The following is a 19,478-nucleotide window of genomic DNA, read 5'->3' as shown; positions in this document are numbered from 1 at the left end:
ACCATTAATGAAATCATGCATTGCAGCATTGCCATGATGTAACCTCGAACTTAAGACCTTGCTGTTGTGGATGGGGATAATGGGACACAAGCCTGAATCAGACATATACAATGAAAGGGAAATAGTCTATGTTATGGTGATAGGAAATACTTGCAATTAAAGGTAGGGGACAAAAAAGTTTTACAATATATTACATTTGTTTTTGTAAAATTGCCTTTGATAGGATTTCATATAATACTGTATGTACTTAAAATGGCTATGTGTGATTCAAACAACAACAAAGCGGTCTTCCCATCATTTTTTGGGGTAAACAGCTGAGGGATGCATGGGGCTGGAGAAATGTAACCACTCCCAAATTCATAGACGAAGCTATGGATACAGGGACTGACCATCCATGAGATCAAAATGATAGTTTTACACATGTTTTGAAGCTATACAGTGTTTACATTGTTTAAAAACAATGGAGTAAAACAAGCTTATATTTTGGGTTCTGATGGGGTAAGACAGTTGAACTTAACTCATGAGGGATTTATGTGTTCTTCAATAATCAAGGCTATATAATTTAAAAGTAAAAACATGGATGTACCAGTCCCATATTGAATTGTGAATTAAAGGGGCATTTCTCTGAATGACGGTACTGTAACTAGGGATGTTTCACCAGACCAATAGTAATAGTAGTCTCACTACACCTACCGCTTCATCATAGCCCATGTGCATGAACTGCATTATCCACTGTTGCACATCGGGCCTACTCCGGTCCCAGATGTTCCTCTTGGGCCTCCGTAGGGAAGTCAGGAACTCCTTGGCCTTGGACGGGGCTACGGCCACTGCCACCGTCATCGCCTCAGGCCTCGTCTCTCCATTCACTAAGAGAGAAAACAGGAGGAGTCCAGGATGCTGACTGGCCAGCCGGCCCTTATGGCGCAAAGCACTGAATGCAAACCAGTTCATCCATTCTGAACCTGACAGGGTTATTCTAGCTAGATAGGTGTGAGATGTTGTCCACCACCTGAGGTACTCCAGACCGTTATTTACTAAATCTTGTGAGAGTCGTGATGCAGGCATAGTGCTCTAAGGTCTCAGCGGTTTATCAAAATAATCCCAGCTATAAGATGTTTGTCATCTAAATGCCATAATCCATACATTACCATCTCTTTTCTTCAGTAGTCGGTGTAGTTTGCTCCCCCTTGTATCTGTTTCTGTTGGGATGGAGAGAGAAAATGACGTGGTACTATACATGGTAAAGGAAAAAGAGAAGTCGCTCATACTGGACTTTCCATCATTAGAGGTACAGTACATAATGATGGCTTGATAATGCCATGACAACCAGTGTCACTATGTTAGAACTTGACATATATATATGACATATATCATATCATATCTTAAACCATGTAGTTCAGCTAATAAGGAAGGTATTACAGGTGTTGTCATGACGTACTGTAAAATGTTTGTGATTTAATGTCAACTGTAATGACAGTCTTACTACTGTACATGTAGGTGAGAGAGAGAGTTAAGTGTAAACAAATGTGTTTCATATTATTACGCTTATTACGCCAAGGCAACTGAGACAAACGACTTATTTCACAGGCTGAATGACACAAAGATTCAATATGAAACTGTATTTTTTATACAGTTTGCTGTAGCCTACAGAATATAAAACATTTAAAGTCACTTTGTTCCTTAAGATTAATGGGGGCCCCGCATTCTTTATGAACAGTGAGCCCAGTTGCCCAGAATAAATTAGATTGGATGGGTGTGCAAAACATCTTTACGCTGTTTACTTAGATTGAACTCTCGTTGAATAATTACTGGTTTCTCCAAAAACATTATTTAAGGCAAGGTACAATACAAATTATACTGTACAGTATTTTAAGTTTTTATATATTTGTAGGTGTTATTTGGCACAGTTCAGTGCTGTTTGCATAAGGAAAGTGAAGAGCTGAGACCTTCCTCCAGCAGACAGGAGACAGTGGGAGGCTATTTCACAGTGACATGATGGTGTGAAATCTTCCTCAGGAGCCGGTCTATTTACTCATTTTTGCTTCTTTTTTTTAATTTCGACTTTCTTCTCTCTTTTCTCACTTGCACAGCTATTATCCTCTCTCCCTTGCAGTCAAAATCAAAGCCACGGAATGTTTTTATAATATTCCCAAAACTATTTGGAAATCAGATGTCGCACTGTCACAAAGTTACTGTCACCACCTCTTGGTCATTCTCAGATCTCAATCTCTTTCTGCCATATGATGAAATTTCAGTGTCCACGAATATAATGTAAATGTGGTATAAAAGAGGTGTTTTACCTGAGTTAGTGCAGTATATGAGAAGTGCATTTAGAAGCAGAAGCTGCAGACAGAGGTTGTGGAACGCCATGGTCTCCTTCCCGGTCCCAGATGCTTCACTGTGGCTCGGGAAGCAGCACGAATAGGCAGAGAGAGAGTCAGCCCCCAGGCCCAGAGACCAAACATTCCTGGAGGAAACCTGCTTGTGCTGGTTCAGGAATGTGTTAAAAGTGAAGGCCGGCCACCTGAAGTGCCACCTGAAGCCCTCTGCCATTTAAAGGCACACTCTATAAGATGGGCATACACTACATTACCAAATGAAATACCAAATGAAATGCAAACAATGGAGCAAATGCATCATATGACATGGTCACATGCAATTATAATATTCCTTGTTAACATGGTTTGAAACTACAGTATCATTTGATTATAAGTCATTGCCTCCCTTGACAATGAAAAAAAAAAAAACATGGTACCACATCCCTTTATGACTCTGTTAAAAGTGGGTTTCTCTTTTATTATTAATGTGCTACACAACAATGACAGGGTGTTTATTATCCTGAAACAGAGAGGGAGTAATGAAGTAATATCAGTGCTTTAAAATGCAATGTACAGTAACCTGTTTACATTTTGGGATTTTACAATGATACAATGATTACATTTTAAACTTTTTTATATTATCTTAAAAATTGTGTCAAGATGCTTCTACTTGCCACAAGTAGGATAGCCAGTGAGGAGAAATTGTAACTGTCAAGCGTTTGACCTAATCAATGATTTCAACTAAGCAAGTTCAGTTTGGCAACATGGGGCAGCAACTGTCAAAACTTGTTCAGTTCAGTATATTAAGCCAAAATGTCTCTTCATCAGTGCTAAAGCAAAATGAGGGATACTGATAATGTACACCTGGAGCTTCAGAGGGGAAAAGAGAGCAAAATATGAAACTGTAAAAATGATCTAATTTGGTTTGCTATACTGTAGGTCGGTTTACAAGACATTAAGTGGGTAGATCGAGATTCCATAGAAGTTGGTGATGTTTGGACTTGCTGAGAATATTTCAAAACAGAGACAGTTCCACGGGTCATACATACTGTACACTGAACTGTGGTTCATATTTCATACCCATGTTACAAAATGCAAGGCAAAAACAACAAATTGCCTCTTTGTATTCAAGCTCCACTGGCTGAAGATAAAATGGCTGATACATATTGTACGCTTGATCATTTCCCACCAAAACAAACAAATCATATTATACTTTGTCATATTTTCTGCCATGCTGTGAGTAGTTGATGACAGAATCAAAATAAAAGCATCATTCTGCTGAAATAAACAAATCTGAGGCCATATTTATTCTCTTTATAACTGAAAGAGAATATAAAAAAACCATCTCCCCAAAAAGCTTTGATATTTTTCTTACATTCAACTTAATTTCCTGCCTTGACTTTGAATTAAGTGAACCCCTAAAGACATTGACACATCCCTCTCTGCTGAAGTAAAACTGGGGACACATGACTTTCTGCAAAGAGTTGGATACCGCAAAATGTTCCATATTGTTGTGATTTACATTAATTGGCAAAAAGACAATATAATATCTATCTATCTGAGAATGGGATCATGATATTGCTCTCTTTATCTTGTTAGTCAGTTGGATTAATTCAATTACATTCAATTATTCAACTATTATTCGATTATACTAGAGCAAAATTAGATAAATGTATTTTTCTTGTGCTTCAATGTTGAGCTAGCCTTGAGTAGGAAATGATTAGGCTTTCTGGGAGGTCAGTGTTTCACCCAGCTACAGGATGGTATGGAAGAGACCTGTAAGCGTTCCTGAAGAAAATCTCAGCTGCTGGAGGGGGGGGGGGGGGGGGGGGTTAGGTTAGCACATAACGACCTTGGGAACATTTAATTGGATTCAATTTCAAGCCACGCACAGATTGTATAGTTTTATTGTTCATGGACAACATGAATGTGTGATTGTCACTATGTATCAACACATGCTGGTTCTCTGGAGGATAATTAATGTTGTCAGTCTCTCCTTTATCATTTTGTGAGTGTACATTACATTCTATGAGGACATGAAGTATATATATAAGCTGTCTACAGGACAATACTAGAGCAAGGCTATTCAATGACAGTCCCGAGGGCCACATCACTTCTGGAGGTCAATAATACCATCTAATCTTGATCAACCTGAATCAACCCTCTAGCCATTCATTCACATTATCTGATCAATTAACCCCCAGGTAGAAAAGAAAACCAGAAGTGCTTTGATCCTCATGACAAGCCCTGCAATGTAGGTAGTAGAAAGATGCTGGTTGGGATCTGGTTCTGGTCTGGTTCAGATCCACTCCTCACTCCTCTGGCTCCTCTGTGTCGTAGCCTAGCCGGCTGGCAGAGGGGAAGTGAGCCCAGAAGGTTCTGGCTAGGTCATCGATCTTGTCATAGCCTGCATGCGAGCGAAGGGCCTCCACCCAGCCGAAGAAGTCAGAGGAGGTCAGCGCCCAGTTGGGCATGCTTCGTTTGGTCCGTGTGTCTGCATGAAAACCAATGAGAGTAAGAGCAGAGCACAGGCCAGTCAAGAAGGAGCAAATCAGAGTCAAACTGAGAGGTACAGTACTATACAAAGGTTGGACATGGCACAATATGACATGGAATTGCAATAGCTGATATACATACTTTATTTTGAGACATGCATTTTAACTTTAACTCTCTCATTCGGCTCCGATGATACACCAACCATGAAAGGTAATCAATTTCACAAAGTTTACATTTCTGCTCCCACCCCTGCCCCAAACCACCTTAAAGCTAAGCTTACACTGCATTCTTCTACGAAAAGTCAATACCTGGTAGAAAACAGCTTGTCTTTTAATGAAACAAAAGCTGTGAAGAACCCCAGTTGAACATCTGAGGCTTACAGTTAATTACAGAGTCTGGTCAAGGACGGGACTCCGGAAGTCCCTTAGGTCCTTATTAAGGACCCTGGTTGTGGGGTGGTGGGGTCTAGTGCCAAGGTTACACTGAGAAAGCTGTAGTAGCTAGGACAACAGAGCTCCCAACTTAAACATTAGAACCATGAGTGAGAGACTACAGGAACTTTAAGGGGAAGTTTACCTGAAATCCATTTTCATGTGTATTTCACAATGCATACTTTTTCAAACTATCATAATTTCGCATGCAGCTGCATCATAGCTATCGAAACACGAGGTCTGTGTTTACTTCCTAAAAAAAGCCTAATTCTCACTCCCGGTAAAAGCACCATGTACACTTTCCTGACAGACAGATGCTTCAAATTCTAATGAATGAGACTGTGTGTGTGTGCGTGCGTGTGTGTGTGTGTGTGTGCTTTGATTGATTCCAACCCTTGGTCTTTCAGATAGTCTTCCACAAGCTCATGCTCACCTTTGTCTTCATCGCCTGCCCTCTCCTCAGCCGCTGAGTAAACAAGAAAAAACACACGAATCATTCAAACCATCTGACGGTACTGGAACAGCCCTGTGGGTTTGTTAGTGACTCAAATCGCTTCAGTGCTAGTGGACGTATTAGGTTATATGTTTGCACTATGTACTAAATTGAGGTAAAGTAAACTTTCATCTTGAGTCATGTTCTCTTTCTCTCTCTCTCTCTCTGACATGACACAACAGGAAACAGTGGGGGTTGAAGACAGAGCGACGGGGGTACAGAGACAGAACCACTAGTAAGTAAAGTACCCTTTGGCTCCCCTGACACTTGGACACTCACAACCTTTCATTAAAGCTTAGAAGACGAGACGAAGGTCATGCCAGACAAACAGTGAAGAAGTCAGTAAACAAAGGCCACGGAAGACGACAGCGTGTACTTTCAGCCTTGGTCAATACTGTAGAGACTACGGGAGTCAGGCATAGCAGATGTTATACTGCTGCCTGCCTCAAGAAAATGAAAAAGCAGAGAGAGTGCACTGACATTTCTAACCTGTACAACCCACACTAAGGGCTTTTCATCAAAACAATGTTATTTCTACTCAATCAAATATCTCGGATGACCCCAAATGTTACTTTTGATATCAAGAGAAGGATGTTGTGGCAGTAAGAGTATTACATGAGCACCACAGAGAATGAAAAGAGCGCTTTCTGTACTTTGATTTTGATTAATGTTTTATGAATTTGTTCCCTTATTGCAAATAATGGTATAAATTATGGAGCAGTAGATGAGTCACTTAGTAGAGATGTTCTGCATTCAAAACTCAGACAGAATCCAAACATGGGGTCTATGAGCTCCTATCGACTCCTTACCAACGCTAAAAGAAATCAACTAAAACTATGGGATAGATGGAATTGGTTTAATCTGAAAGCCCTGTTTCATGTTTAGTTTTTACCATGAATTAGAGAGGATATAGACAGTTTAAGATTTACTAAAACAAGCTAGGGATAAGATGTTGAGGGATATTTGAACAGACAAACACCACCTCAAAGACCCATGTAGATCATACAGTGGAATAACATTATCAAAATGTCATTGAATTCCACTGGACTATTACGACTGTGACATCAAATGCCAAAAAGTATTTCTCAGAAGGTCTCATTTCTAACAGACGCACATTTCCTGATGGTTTCTAAGGATCAAATTTGCCCTGGTTCACTACATTTCTGAATACTGCAATAAACTGTAGACACATACCACATCGGGGAAATAACAGTCACATAACGATCATGGGCAGCATCTCAATAGCATGAAGTGGCTTCCTTTCCTCATCTCCTCTCCTTCATCTGCACTGATGTGAAATCCCAGTGTACTGTAATGTACTGTAGTGTGAAGTACTCCACTTCACACTATTGAGATTCAGCAATAGATCAATCCAACACATTTATTGGTTGGTTATGTTTTGTAGCCCAAATGCTAACAAGGTAACTCACCTATTAGGCAGAAGATACCCAGCAGGACCACAGAAAAAAGCAGCATGGAGACACACAGACGAGGCATGGTTTCCTTCTGCAGCAGCAGGAGCAGGAGCAGCAGCAGCAGAGAGGGAAAGATAGCACAACCAAAATGTGAGTTTGGTTGTGAAGTCAAAGTGTTTATGTTAAATGTGAATGTCCCTATACAAATAACAAATACAATTATTATATTGATATACTAATGTAACTATCAAACCCCAGGTGTTCCCCTGCTGATTTGCCAACACCTGGTAATGGTTCCTGGTCCTCTTGCTCCAAGTGTGTGGGTGTGTGTGTGTGTGTGTGTGTATGTCCAGCTATACCAACTATAGACCTGGGATGGGATGAGTTGGACAAGGAAGTGTTTGATTTTCACATGTTTGCTCCACATATCATATCTTACCTCCGAACCAGCCCCCTCTCTCTTTCCGAACTCTCTCTCCACTTCTCACACCTGCAATAGACATGCTAAGTGAAAGGGTTCCTTTGTGGTGATGAGGAGGGAGAAGAGAGTCAGGGAATGTCCTCTGTCTGAAAAGTGAATTGAGAGAGATTCTGTTGAACTTCCATCTAAGTATTGATAGCAGAAGTGACTTATTTGCTCTGTTATTTTTCCATTCTTTTAATTCCACACAAATAAATGTAGAATCCTTTCATGTAAACTGTCGCTCAATACTCACACAGATCCTAAAATAGACTAACTCTTCTCCAACATTGATTCAGTAACTGACAACACAAACCATTCTCAAAAATAAATGCTACAATACATCAAGGTTTTCCAACCAATATTCACAATGGATTTCGCCCTGCGGTGCTTCTCTATAACCTGAACTACTATGGGGAGCTATGGGGCGGTTCACATAACAGCTTAACCCTGAGGAGTTGGACAGGAGGATCAAGTCTCAGCAATGTGCAACTGAAAACATCTGCACTGAATTTGTAAAAAATGTGTATGTGCATTTAGCCCTGGGAGAGTAGACAACATGGCTATCATTGGGGTCATCAGAATATGTGTTTCTGTCAGAACTGGTGTATAGATTCTTATACCCTGACAGGCAAAAATATAACTCCCTGTGTCAGGACTCAGCAGAAGCCTTCCTGTTATAACAGAAGCAAGGTACTTGAGTCGTTTCCTAAGCAGTTACATCAGTATGGGCCCTTTCTGTCTGTAGTAAGACTGCCAGCTATTGGCAGAAAGTGAAACTACAGCATTGCAACTCTTGAACATTGTGATGGAAAAAGATGGTACAAAATGTTTTTCTCTTCTGTCAAAACTTTCAAGAGGTAATACAATCAGAGGAATTAAATGACACACTGCAGGAATATGATACCAGAAATGCTGTGCATTTGCTTATTTTGGAAAACTTTTAATTGAACAAAAGTATCTCAACTCTCACCACACTGTTTGTGTACAGTAGGCTACAGTACCTTTTAGCTGAATCTAAGTTAATATATGCAACATATTATTCATTTTAAATACACATACACAGCTGAAACAATAATTAAATTAACAGTGCTCAGTAACAATAAGACATATCTTAAAAAAAGAAGAAGACAACTGAAATGTTGAACAGACTCATTGGTAAACACAGCCAATAAAAAGTCCTCCTGTTATTGAATCAATGTTCTCAAACGGCTACATTTCATTCCGTTGAAGAGCAGTGGATTCTGGGAGAAAGCAGGGGCACAAATATGAGCAATACATGGAAGGTGGCACATTTGGTTGTACATCCACAGACATTAAACTTATAGTTTACATAACATTGTCCATTCCACAATACACCACCAGGGGGCGGCATTTTACCTCTCTGGCAAACACAGTACAATGTTTCATCACGGTACAATGTCTCATTCACCAGAGGTTTCTTTCCGATAGTAGTATACAGTCTTCCGGAGTACTACATGCCATGAAAGTGACAAGTCATTTGATAGCGACGTAAAGCAAAAATAACAACTAAAATTGTTGAGCATAAACGAAGAACAAAATTAAACTGTTATTTTCTTTTTTTCTCCAGATGGGCTTTTGCGATATCAAGTCTCAAGTCTCCAGTGATATTTAACGTGATGTATTCGCTTACGCAGTTGTACAGGACCTATACACTCACTGGTTAAAATATAAAGTCCAGTAAGTGAGTTCTAAACAAGCTCTTGTGGACCACTGTCAATCCTGTGAAGAACCTACCTGTATCTCTGAGTGGGCTCATAGCCGACAGCAGGCATATCGGTGATCCCCCTGCAGCAATTCAGCTTTGGAGAGAAATACATTTTCTTCTGTGAAAGAAAGTTGACCCAGAGAATACCTCTAGAACTAAACCAGAGACCCTCTCTCACCCACGTGCACGTTCGAGGCAAGGTAGGGTTCATTCTAGGAGGTGGGGTTTGTCAGTCAAGGCAAAAGAGTGAACGTGCTTCCTAGTAGTTTCTTAGGGAAGGCGTTTTTTGGGCACAACTTAGCAGATTCACTTGAACCAAGGTATAGTCTGTGTCATTCTTTAAAAAGAGTGCATGGCTAACAGAAGCGTCATGAAAGCTACAGTGGCCAGCATGGATCATTTGAGTCTTTCTATGTGTTGGAGTAGGCCTATTGTCTGCGGAGGTTATGGTAAACTGTACTGTATAACTATACATTTACTCCATGTGCTGAAGGGGCATGGACCATGGACCAACCAGTAAGGATTTCTACTCTCAGTCAGTATCGCGTCCGGTAATAAGGCTTGATGTCGGACCGGGCCGGGCAAGGACTATGTGTGGCTGTGTGTGTGTGTGTGTCGGAGGACAAGGTCACAGCAGCGGTTTGACCAGGTAGAGTTTGTCGCCGTGCTCACTGGTGAAGATGGGCGCCTTCTTGTAGTGCTCCACCAGGTCGTCCATGGTGCTGAAGCGCCGCTGGCCGATACAGTAGACACCCTCCGCCAGCTGCACCTTGAAGTGCTTGTTCTTCCCCACCGCCTTCAGAGACACTGAGAAGTCACTGGGCTACGGGGGGGGGGGGGGGGGAGAGAGAGAGAGAGAGAGAGAGAGAATCATGATTACTCAGAGAGTTTCATTCTATAGCCAGTAGAGGGTGACATGGTTCTTCAGTAAAATCCTCTCATCGGAATCGTTACAGAATCTTTGAGAAAGCTGTTACAGTTTAAACATGATTGAACATGACAATACACATGGATCTAAGCTACAACCTGAACCTTCAACTATATGTAGAATGTTCTATTGCCAACAAGACTACGAGACCAATGAAACTAAACATATGAAAAAAAAAAATCATAAAAAAAGACAACTTTTGTTGCCTAATCCATGCTGAGTCTGTTCTACATTCAGCCAACCGTGCTCCAACCATCTAGACTCACACTCACCGAGGACTCGCTGTCTCGGACCAGGAAGTCTCCCTCCGCCCCTCTCTCGTTTAGTGCACACTCTGCCTGATGCCGTGGCACATTGCCGTAGTACCAATCCTTGCCAGCGAACTTGCCTGTGCGGGCGGGCCCCGTGTAGCTGATCTGAGGTGAGTGGGGGGGTGCAAGGGTGGGTGCCGGCCCATCGCTGAGGACCACTACGTAGTTCTTTGGCACCAGGCCCACCTGGCAACGGGCGTTCTGACAACGCCACCACTCGGGGTCGTTCTCAGGCTTCTCCAGCACCTCCATCACCTCGCCCTTCTCAAAGTTCAGCTCCTCGTCCGTCACCGAGCTGAAGGGGTACAGGGTCTGAACCGTATGGAGAGCCCTGGAAGGTGATTGGCCATTGAGCACTACCGCCACTGCCCCTAACCCCAACCTCGGTCCAGACACTGGGTAGCCACCACCGCCTCCTCGTGACGGGTCTCCCGATGCCGCCTCCTCCTCACCCTCCTCCAGCACATAGTTAGAGGGGAACCAGCCCACCTGACCCCCCGAGCTGCCCCGCCACCAGCCATCACTGCACTTCTCCATGACTGTGACCTTCGACCCCTTCACCAGGGTCAGCTCATCCTCGCGCTCTGCTGCATAGGCAAACTTTACCAGTGCTGGGACGCTGAGGTCGTAGATGCGCTCGGCCCCGCCTCCACTGCTACCGTTGGATGAGTATTCTGCGTCCATGCTGGGTGTGGGTGAGGCATCGCGGGCACTTGTCTTCCTTTTTGTCCTCCCCAGACCTGAGAGAGGGAGGGGAGAGATAGAAGAAAACTGAGTAAAACAAATCAAACTAAATATTTAATATTTACCTTTGAGAAGCACTGGTGGCATATCATATCACCCCCTTTGTTGAACATCATACCTAAGCTTAATTCATGTCTGAATCTAAATCAGTTCACTGAGAATAACTCTGAAAAGTCACACTAAAAACCCTGTGTAGCACTTCAGCACTAAATATCTCAAACAGAAAAACCCCTAAGTGGTCATTGAGATTGAGTGGATGCCGAAAAGCAGAACTCATTAGAACCGCTGGCATTTGCAGGAATTCTGTCAAAGAGGGCAGTTGGAGGTTAGAAGGAGGGGATTCTCTCTGAGGCAGTGAGAACATCAACACTGAGGGAGTGGGGATGGGAAGTAGGGAGCCTAATTAGTGTGGGAAACTGGAGGAGAGAGGCCAGAAGTGCTTGGGTGTTGATTAACAATGCAAATGTCCTCACTGCGACCACCGAGCATTGGCCGTTGTTGATAACACAGGAGGGAAGCGTGGATCAGATGACACTTTGGCAATGGATGCAGCCTGTGGAGGATCTGGCTGCCTTGCTGGAAAACCTCAGCCTCTGACCCTCTTTCCATAACCGCCCCTGAAGCAGTCCTCCACTGTAAACTCCCATAAATTCCCTCCTTCACTTTGACTCCTATTCTCTCTCCCTCCTTCCCTCCCTCTGTCTCTCTTTCCCACAGTCTTTCTCCCTCCCTGAAACATCTAAGGCACACTGTAAGTATAATAGGACCCATAACTAACAGCAGGTCCTCGATATGGCAAAAAAATTACAAGGAAGTCAACATAAGAAACGCATTCAAAGCACAAGCAAAAAGGAAGAGGATGACTGACTTTCAATTACTGTCAGAGTGAGAACCTCGCAGCATTGGTAAGGAATATCTCAAAAAGGTCACAGACAACACATATTCTCCTCTTTCCCTTCCCCCTCTTCCTTCTCCTCCCCCCATCCCCCTCTCTAGCATAAAACAAGCCTGGTTTCTGACCTCCCAGTGTGTTCTTGAAGCTTGACTGCCCTTTTGCTCTGGCGGTGCACGTAACTAACTAACAGGGGAGCAGGGCTTTGCGAGTGTACATCAACTATGGGGCTCAGGTATGGTATTAAGAGACATTTAAAAGCACGCTTGCGTGAGATGGCCTGCGCACACTTGCTTTCAACAGGCACAACACATAATATAATACAAGTATGTACATAGGCCTCACATTGACTGATACACATACTGTACCAATATGACATGATTGTCCATGCATATCATAGGCTACATATGGAGGTTTAACATGTAGCCTATACAGCAACACTATTTAAACAGACAGATATTGCCAAATACAGACTTACATAAGCATCGGTCATATACACTGGAGGTGTCTTTTTTTTTTAGCATAGCTGAGGGCCAAATTCGACGAGACGAACCCTCTGAGCTAAAATGGAAAAGGAGCCTTTGTCTCAATGAATCAGCTCCCATCTTGTGGGTGTGTGTCAGCAAGTTATCCACAGAAAAGATTGTGTGTGTATGCGTGTTCATTTTTCAGAAAAGCCGATGGCAGAGTCACTGGGAATGGGGGGGGGGAGGGGTGCTGCAGCCTGAAGTTAAGCCAGGGATCGATTTGGGAGTCAGTGACCTGCAGAGTAAAAGGGGAGGGGGGATGCGTCAGGGTGGAGGATGGTGAAATACCAGCACTTAGCCCCTGTCACATCACAACCCCCCCCTGTCAACATGTCCACCCCTCTCCCAAACTGAGGAGAAAGACACTATTTTTAGTCTCAGCAAAAAGGAAAGGCAAAGCAAACTATGCTTGACATACTGGAGGAGCTTTTATGGCAATTTTTAAAAAAAATGTTCCAGGCCAAAGTATCAGTGAGTGGCAGGATGGAACGTACGCACACACATGCACCAGCACACACACGTTTATTGTGCACATACACATATTACAGTCCCAGAGGAAGGGGAGCCTGGCCTTGACAACGTGCTGTGCAGTCTTCACCACACTCTCAAGGTCCATACGGTCCTGGGCGTTGCAGCTTCCATACCGGACAGTAATGCAGCCAGTCAGGATGCTCTCGATGGTACACCTATAGAAGTTGGTGAGGACCTGAGAGGGCATGGCAAATTTCCTCTCCTCTCTACCTTCTTGATGACTGTGCAGATGTGGTGGGTCCATCTGAGGTTGTTGGTGATGTGCACACCGAGGAACATGAAACTACTGACCCTCTCCACTTCAACTCTGACTTCCTGTAATCCATAATCAACTCTTTAGTCTCACACACACACTTATGAAAAGCATACTCTCTCACTCAAACACACGCACGCACCCATGCACACACTGATGAAAAACATACAGTACTTTCTCAAACACAAACACAAACACATACACACACATCTCTTTATGAGCAGGCTCTGACAGCTGATCCAAGACTTTCACACTTGTTTGTCTGTAGGCAACAACAAACATGCTGCATACCCTCTGCACCGCAATGGCAACCACAACATCAAATTACATACTCTCCCCACTAAGCAAAGCCTTGACAGTGATAAAGCACTAATTAGAACACAGTCAGTCAACGTCGATTGCTAATTGGAACTAATGAAGAACCAGGGTGGCCTAGTTTTAGAGCTACAGGTAGTTTGAGACAGGTAGATTTAACTGGCAGTGTTCAATGTTATCCATTTGTTTGGACTGAGAGACAATGTGTCAGAGAACGTTTGTTGAAATTGAAAACAGGATCAGTTAGGCGTAAGTCAGGATTTGTGGGCAAGAAAACCAGCCAATCTTTCTGCATTATCAAAGCTTCACGAGTCTCCAGTCATCAACGTCATCAACCCTTAATCAATGGGTCATCTCAGCCCACACACACACACGCACACAAACGGCTGGCTCAGCAATGCTAAATGCTAATGCTATCCATTTACGCTGAGCAGGGAGAACAAGACTATTCCCCTCCACCTCAAGTTAAAGTGTGGCCAGTGTAGAGTAATTGGAGACAACACTATACAGTCAAACACAATCCAAACTGTAAATAATGAATATAATTTCTCTGTCTGTCTCTCTGTGATGTGGTCTCTGTCTCTCTGTCTCTCTCGTTTCTCTCTCTCTCTCTCTCTCTCCTCTCTCTCTCTCTCTCTCTCTCCTCCTCTCTCTCTCTCTTCTCTCTCTCTCCTCACTCTCTTCTCTCTCTCTCCTCCTCCTCTCTCTCTCTCTCTCTCTCTCTCTCTCTCTCTCTCTCTCTCTCTCTCTCTCTCCTCTCTCTCTCTCTCTCTCTCTCTCTCTCTCTCTCTCTCTCTCTCTCTCTCTCTCTCTCTCTCTCTCTCTCTCTCTCTCTCTCTCTCTCTCTCTCAGGTGTGCTGAGAGACCAATTAATCACACACCAAGAGGAGTTTAATTGATCTCATTTTCATAGGCCTTATTGATTTTTCCAAGGCCTCTGTCTGAAATTCAATTCCAACAGAAGGAGGATGTACGTAAGCCATACCTACTGCACAGTCATAGATGAAAATCACACGCTAGATGATTATCTGGGTTTTGCTGGAAAGTCATTCTCTCAAAATGTTTCTTTTCTGGATGACGGGAGGGCTGGGTGCATTTTCCTAGCATTCAGTTAGGCGGATGGAGAGTGGGAAGGAGGGAAAGAGGGAAGGATAAAGAGAATGACTGAAAAGAGAGAGGATGAATCGCTTATCTCCCCGACGATGCTCTTATGGAGAAGATCTAGGGCTATGCCTCTCCACATCTATTCATCGCTCTCCATCGCATGTCAAAACAAGCCTGACTCTGTCTCATCTGTCGGATCGGCAATTTCCCTGTTCTACTCTCCACAGATCACCCATCACAGACTCAATGTCCTTGACAACAACGTTCTTCCATCTGATTTAAGACTGCAGCAGTATCAACCATGGAGCTTAGAGAATTAGTTGTCACGATTGTCAAGTTGCATTTCACAGGTTTTTACACAACCACCAAAGTAGGCTACAGTAGCTTGACCCAAAGTGGAGTAAATAAATAGTACAGTAGCCAGCTTTGAGATAAAATAGTATTTATATTGTAGCATCTGAATTCTTATAGGTGACTAATATGTTGTGTAGTGGGCTCCCAGGCATTAGGAGAGAGAGAGATCTCGTGGACAAAACACAGGCCTCATTACAGTAACATATTTCAAGATGAAAGCACAGCATTAGAATTAAGTCTGCAAATGAATGCAGTTAATCGAGGGGAATGGCCTCCATAGGGAGTACATGTTTAGCAAGCACTAAAATATGAATAATGTCCTCATCACAGTGCAACTATAGGCCTGCCTAGTGGGTTTATTTGACCACAATGCATCAACTTTGCTGCTTTACAGTATAAAGTTCAAGTTTTAATTAGCCTGATATTCCACAAACATTATTTTGGTATGGTCAGACTCTTTTGTTTATTGCCATGCTGAGGAAATAGCCTCATAAACACACAGCAGATTATGGTTTTAGTTGTTATGAGGGTTAGGCTACTTTTGGCAATGGGCTAACTATTCCATTAAAATGAACGTGGTACATTTAGTTTCACCCTGGTACAGGGTTATTCCTCAATAGTAGAGGGAACAGAGCCAACTTTACACAGGCAGAACATTACACAGACAGTCAGTATGGAGAGATGAGACAAAGCTGCCGCCTATCAGAAAAAACAGAAACAGAAATGGGGGCAATCAGGGATGTGAGATGGATGTGCATGCTTGTCCGTGCACCGATAGGTGACATGAGAGGCACAGTTTAATTTAAACTGGAATAACCATGTGTGATGCGATCATTTCAAGAAGGTAGAAGATAGCGAGCCAGTCCAGGACTACCCTGTGATAATCATATGTGTATGTAATGTGTAATGTGTGTGTGTGTGTGTGTGTGTGTGTGTGTGTGTGTGTGTGTGTGTGTGTGTGTGGCTTAGAGATAGTAGGTACTTGGAAATACAATGTATTTGAGTGCCAGGAGTGCACATAGAACACAAACAACCACAGCTCCGCCACTCAATAACTATTTCAACTATGCTTGAGTGACCTACTTACTCTGCTAAAAACATTTTGGCATCTTTTTGGAGATTTTGGGCTTGTTTTGGTCTCTCAATAACCTAACCCAACAAAGACTGCCAGTGGCGGGGTGAATTTAGAATCCCCCCAAACTGGGAGGTAGTCTGGACTATATTTGCCATAGCAGTTCCTAATCAATGTTTGGATCAATAGGGAACAGTGTGTCACTGTTATTCCAATGACAAAGAGTGATGGATCTTGAATGGGGGGACTACAACCAAGATTATTTCGTCCTTCGGATGAGACGTTAAACCGAGGTCCCAAATCATTAAAAGATCCCATGGCACTTATCGCAAGAGTAGGCGTGTTAATGCCGGTGTCCTGGATAAATTCCCAATCTGGCCCTCATACCATCATGGCCACCTAATCACCGCCTGCTTTCAATTGGCTCATTCATCCCCCATCCTTTCACCTACAACTCTTCCCAAGGTCGTTGCTGCAAAAGAGAACATGTTTCCAGTCGATTTACCTGGTAAAATAAGGGATAAATAAATAAAATGTGATCACCTTTGACTTAAGAGGCAGGGATAAACAACAAGATGGAGGGGAAGAGGAGGGCGGCATGAGCATTTTCAGAAGCCATTCATCACAGCAGTTTAAAATCCCAGATCAAACCATCACAGCTTACTGACAGACTGGGATAGGATTGACTGAAATCAACTTCACCTAAAACCACTGGCCTTGGTTAGCATCCAGTGTTAGCATAGCAACCAAAGCTTCAGCTTGGTTTGGCTGATCCTCAATACCACAGCTCTCATACCAGATTCATTTAACCTGTAGCTTTAACAAACATGACCTTCAGTTCCCCACAGCATGGGGATCCCATATCAGACACACATTTGACAGAGGTTAAATATCGATCAGTCAGCCACAGGCTTAAAGCCAACAAACAATCAATTATTTTCTGCCAGGACCGTTGACATGAGATATTATTGGCTTATTAATGTGTGTGCATGAACATCGCCTACGAGCTGTCCACTCTACAATTCCCATCTCCTCTGTTTATCTATGGAAGCATATACCTGCCATAATGAAATCTTAAATTCAAAGTGGCAAATGATTCATCAATATTGTTAGGTAGGAATAGCTAGCTTATTTCCTTGCTGTGATTGCATGACTGGTGACAAAAAGAAAACGAATATTCAATATACCATTGAATACTTTTCCTTACACTGGTAAGTATGCGATCCTGGTAAGTAGCCAAGTCAAACAATCACAACAAGGAAATTAAATGACAGATATGAGAATTGATTTGACATTAAAGCATTAGCATTTCATTTTTCAATGTGCAGTGTACCAGATAGTACTAGGAAAATTAAAAGTCAAACAGACTTTCTTTGCTTTTTCGTTTACAATTTGGCAGGCATTATGCATCCTCAATCATGAAAATGATAATGCACTACAGTTTTTAATTAAAATTCATTGTGTCACAAACAATGCATTCACATTTGGGAAAAGGAATTGTAAACACGATATTGATTAATCATTTGACAGTTTGAATGTAAGATTTCATTATAGCAGGTATATACTTCCATATTTATTTGTGAAAGATAGGATTGAGACAAGCCACCCTTTTTTCTTGTTATCCATCATCAGTAATGAAAATGTTTCATGACGTTCATGGGTCAGTTGTTCAGTAACAGTGTACAGAGCAGACACATTGGACAAGTGAACAGTATTCAGGCACAGTTAGCGCCAGGGGGCACAGCCTGTCTATTGATGTTCTGTTGTGTGAGGAATGGTGGTTATTCTCTCTCTACCTCCCTCTCTCTCTTTCTCTCTCTTACACACAGTCTCTCACTGTCTCTCCCATCTTAAGATGCATGACTGATCGACTCAGCACTGGAAACAGGGAAGCACAGGCTGTTAATTGCATCGTCTATTGAGGAATTTGACAACTAAGCTCTGCAAATGCTTAATGCAGATTTGTCATGTCTGGTTAGCCTATTCCTGTCTTTCAGGATATGCCTGTTGAAGCTATTGAATCAGTATTGTGCATTTCAGAAGCCTGTGCCCTGTCATTTTCTATTAAATCAACAGGAGGAAGTCAAATTCACAGCTCAGCACTTGAGCAATGACTCTAACAAGGCAGCATGAGTGAAGCATGTGCTTTTTCTACAAGAACTTCGGCCCTCCACTGTTTCTGAGTCACTGACAAAGCCAAGCACCAACGTAGTACGAACTGAGAGTCATGAGTAAGGTGGAGTGCTGGCATATCATTCCAAAGTAAGAAGTGGAAATGGGAGGGAATCCAAGCAGAAAGGGAATCCTAGCAGTTCTCCAGCCAGGCTTTAAGCATTGCACTTTCACAGCTCATTACCCCTGCCTCTGACCTGGAAAAGGTGATTCAATGATGGAAATTCTCCCGATTGACAGCCATTTCACCATGTCTATAATTACCAGCCTTGTGAATAACCCCCCCTCTACATTCACGGAATATTTAATTTTATCAACATCCTTGAAAAAACACTGTTTTAACCAGAGTGTATGAGTGTGTGAGGTAGTCAGGCATTTGCAAAGCAATTTCTCTGCATGAATAAAAAGATGAGGTGAGCCGCCTCCATGTTCACATAGAAAAAGAGCAGGGAGAGAAACTTCGACAGTACTCCTGGTGTTACTTACCGAGCGTGTCTTTGAGGTTCTTCACCAGGGAGCCCTTCTTCAAGCTGTTCTTGCGCTCCACGTAGTTGGAGGGCACATAGCCCGTGAGGTTGGCGGCGTTGCGCACCCTCCACCAGGTCTTGGAGTCGTCTAGGAGCCAGAGGCGTTCGTTTTTCCGGATGTCAAGTTCCTGGTCCTGCTGGGCCGTGTAATCCCACTTGGCTATAACAATCACCTCCTCTGTCATTTTTCATGGAGTCCCCCTGAAACAGGAGGCAGAGAGGGAAGACGAGGTCAGGGCGGAGTCAACTGGGCAGTTAACATGACAACACACACACACACTGACAAAAGAAGAGAAGTTCTGCCCATGTGGGTACGCTGTTTCTTAGACTATGTGCATGGCTGGCACTCGTGTGTCAGACAGCTGTTGTAAGACATCTGGCCACGGCTAATGGCCCTGTAATCCTT

General features: G+C 42.9%; 3 protein-coding genes across 3 annotated transcripts in view; all 3 read right to left on the bottom strand.

The window, feature by feature from the left end:
* LOC310814932 (augurin-A-like) overlaps positions 1–2,384 on the bottom strand; it is a 3,292-nt gene extending 908 nt beyond the window's left edge. Inside the window, exons 1-3 of the mRNA XM_083684505.1 lie at positions 2,301–2,384; positions 1,149–1,199; positions 694–866 (exon numbers count right to left, since the gene is read on the bottom strand). Coding sequence (XP_083540631.1) covers positions 694–866; positions 1,149–1,199; positions 2,301–2,370 — 294 coding nt within the window. The 5' untranslated portion in view covers positions 2,371–2,384. The remainder of the gene's footprint in view (positions 1–693; positions 867–1,148; positions 1,200–2,300) is intronic.
* A 2,246-nt stretch (positions 2,385–4,630) lies between these two features.
* On the bottom strand, positions 4,631–7,235 carry otos2 (otospiralin 2; the record flags this gene model as incomplete). The annotated part of the gene is made up of 3 exons (XM_083685076.1): positions 4,631–4,812; positions 5,679–5,711; positions 7,169–7,235. 3 exons carry the CDS (start codon positions 7,233–7,235, stop codon positions 4,631–4,633), a joined length of 282 nt encoding a protein of 93 aa, XP_083541202.1.
* Positions 7,236–9,970: 2,735 nt separating this feature from the next.
* Positions 9,971–19,257, bottom strand: nck2b (NCK adaptor protein 2b; the record flags this gene model as incomplete). The annotated part of the gene is made up of 3 exons (XM_083685375.1): positions 9,971–10,165; positions 10,543–11,321; positions 19,032–19,257. The coding sequence occupies 3 exons, from the start codon at positions 19,255–19,257 to the stop codon at positions 9,971–9,973; spliced, it is 1,200 nt and encodes a 399-aa protein (XP_083541501.1).
* Between the last annotated feature and the right edge of the window lie 221 nt (positions 19,258–19,478).

This window comes from Argentina silus (genome assembly GCF_951799395.1).
Source record: "Argentina silus genome assembly, chromosome: 14".
In the NCBI taxonomy this organism is placed as follows: Eukaryota; Metazoa; Chordata; class Actinopteri; order Argentiniformes; family Argentinidae; genus Argentina; species Argentina silus.
This window is presented reverse-complemented; position numbering and strand designations above follow the sequence as displayed.